The sequence below is a fragment of the Mandrillus leucophaeus genome, unplaced genomic scaffold (genome assembly GCF_000951045.1).
Source record: "Mandrillus leucophaeus isolate KB7577 unplaced genomic scaffold, Mleu.le_1.0 Scaffold180, whole genome shotgun sequence".
Taxonomy (NCBI): Eukaryota; Metazoa; Chordata; class Mammalia; order Primates; family Cercopithecidae; genus Mandrillus; species Mandrillus leucophaeus.
In genome coordinates, this window is record NW_012101810.1 from 287668 (window position 1) to 290471 (window position 2804).

Genomic DNA, 2804 nt, shown 5'->3' on the forward strand with positions numbered 1-2804 from the left:
GGCCCCGGTCCTAGCCCGTGTGTGTGTGTGTGTGCCACTAGCCCCAACCCGGGCCCATGTGTGTGCGCCTTTTCGTGTGTTTATCAGCTTTTTGGGTGTCTCTCTTTGGGAAGTGTCTGCTCACATTTTTGACTCATTTTTAGAGTGGGTTGTCTGACATGCCCTTGGTTATTTCTGAGTTCTTCGTATGTTCTGGATCTGAACCCTTTCTCAGAAATGTGATTTTCAGACAGCACCACCTGCTCTGCGGGTGCCTTTCCACTGTTGCGGTGGATGAAGTTCTTGACTTGTATAAGGTCAGTTGTACTCTTTTTTTTTTTTTTTTTCTTTTACGGCCACCATTTCCTGAACCCTGTTTGAGAAAGCTGTGTCTACTCCCAGGAGACAGAACGTGGTGGAACCGATGTTTATGTTGGCATGAGGTCGCAGTCTCGGGGTGTGCAGTGACCCTGCACTTCCCTGCCCCGGGCGGCTGTTCCCTGCTGCAGGACGGCTGTCCCCTGCCCCGGGTGGCTGTCCCCTGCCCCAGGCAGCTGTCCCCTGCCGCAGGATGGCTGTCCCCTGCCCTGGGCAGCTATCCCCTGCTGCAGGACGGCTGTCCCCTGCCCCGGGTGGCTGTCCCCTGCCCTGGGTGGCTGTCCCTTGCTGCAGGACGGCTGTCCCCTGCCCCGGGGGGCTGTCCCCTGCCCCGGGCGGCTGTCCCCTGCTGCAGGGCTGCGTGATGCTCATTGCTGGGGGTCGGTCACCTACCACAGGTCAGCAGGCTGGGCCTCCAGGCGCACTCCTACCTCAAGGATGCCACGCACGTCCCCGCCCTGGGTTTCACGGGAGCATCAGGTCGCAAGGCACGTTCCTGAGCCACCCACGCCGGTGCCAGGCTCCCTCGCCCTCCATCTCTGTGTGGTTGACCTTGTTTCTCTTGTGGCACGGGGCACCTTCCAGGCTGGCCGGGAAGAGATGGGAACATGGCCACACGGGCTCCAAGCCTCCTCCCAGCCAGAAATCTCAGAGAAGAGGAAGCCTCCCTCCCAGGCACTAAGCATGGAACTCCGGGAAGTGCTGCGCTTAGCTGAACCAGGGCCGTGTCCCCTCTCACCCTCTTCCTGTGGTTAGGCAGAAGGGACCCAGCAGGTGGCCAGGCCTTGGTCCTGCACCTGTCCACAGGGCACAGGGAAGAAGCCATTCCTTCAAGGAGAGACGGTTGCCAGGCAGGCTCAAGAAGGCAAAAGAACCGAGCACTGTGCTGTGTGTGACCTGTGCTGCACGTGTGCCTGGGCCATGGTGACACATGCTGCGTGTGACCCGTGCCACATGTCTTCCTGGGCCATGGTGACCCGTGCTGTGTGTGTTCCTGCAGGGTGACTATGACCAGAGCAGGACCAAAGTGCTGCACATGAGCCGGAACCCTGCCAGTGTGGCCAGGCAGCGCCTGCGTGAGGACCACAGCCAGCTGCAGGCAGAGTGCGAGCGACTGCGAGGGCTCCTGCGCGCCATGGAGAGAGGCGGCACCGTCCCAACCGACCTTGAGGCTGCCGCCGCGAGTCTGCCATCTTCCAAGGAGGTGGCAGGTAGGCACCCCCCACCCCCGGCCCCCGCCATCTTCGACCTTCCATGGGTAGGTCCATCTGCGCGCCTTTGGGGCAGCCTCCGGCTGTCACCTGCCTGTCATCCCCAGAGGGTCTGTCTTCCCCTGTGGGCAGCCAGGCCTGGTGGTTGCTGGAGCAGAGCACCCCGGCCCCGTGTCCCCATGCACCTGCAGGGTTGTGCAAACAGGTGGAGCCGTCCAAGTTTGCAGGCAGCAGTGGAGAAACAAGGGGCTGAAATCTTAGGCCCTTAAACAAATTCGTATCATTTGTTAGTTTATACACACACCATTAATCACAAGTAAATCTAATCCTCTCCAAAAACAAGTCCGTCTCTCACCAGCCTAAGTGCGCCTCACGGAGTCCAGAGAACCCTTTGCAGCGAAGGCCTGCGGCGCTTCAGGGAAGAGTGGGGCCTCCACGAGGGCCAGCGGGGCCTGCCCGCACCCTCCAGGTCTAAGTCAGGCCCGCGGCCTTTGGCATGCCAGCCTATCCCCTGATGTGGTGAGGTGGTGCTTTTCATCCGATGACACCCTCTCCTGTTTCTTCCCACCTACTTGCCATCGCACCCTGTACTGTGGGAGAGCATTCTCCGTGAGCCTGCAGGTGCAGAGGTTGTGTGGCGGTCGCTTTTCCCCTTCCTGCAGCCCAACACCAAGGCGGATGTATCAGGAGTGATTGTCCTCTGTGATCCTTTGTGGGGAGGGTCTTAGGTGGGGGCTTCCCTCCCTCTTCATGCCCCACCCCATAAGCCAAGCCTGCCCTGAGTCTGGGCGCACCCTGCCAGCAGGTAGGGGCTTGGTGGCTGGCTCTTGGGTGGTCCGCCCTCCTGGAGTAGCACGGTGGGGACGGAGGACAACAGCCAGAAGGGGAGGCCTGTCTTGCCAGATCGAGGGGTGAGCTGATGGCATTCGGGGGCTCCTTTCCAGCTCCCCACCCACACCAGGGCTGCTCCTGGTCTCCACTGTGGCTGTGAGGGCCTGAGCCCCCATGTCACCAGCCCCGCTTCTGGTTCAGCCGTGGCTCCCTCTCCCTGCTGCATTCTGCAGGTGTTATGGGCAAGTTTTAGAGCTGAGCATGCAGACTTGGAGCCGTGTTTATTGGTGGCACTGCACCCTGGGAGAGGATTTGGGAAGGGGCCTTCCGTTCCCTGCTGTCACGGGCCGGTGCCTTGGCTGTGTGCCCATTCGCTTATCTGTTTGTTCACCTGTCGTCTGGGTC

At 60.8% G+C, this 2804-nt stretch overlaps 1 protein-coding gene across 3 annotated transcripts in view; it reads left to right on the forward strand.

The window, feature by feature from the left end:
• LOC105537850 (mitotic spindle assembly checkpoint protein MAD1) overlaps positions 1-2804 on the forward strand; it is a 399899-nt gene that overhangs the window by 274228 nt on the left and 122867 nt on the right. For all 3 annotated transcript variants that reach the window (XM_011977540.1, XM_011977541.1, XM_011977542.1), the window contains one exon: positions 1358-1568. In XM_011977540.1, coding sequence (XP_011832930.1) covers positions 1358-1568 — 211 coding nt within the window. The remainder of the gene's footprint in view (positions 1-1357; positions 1569-2804) is intronic.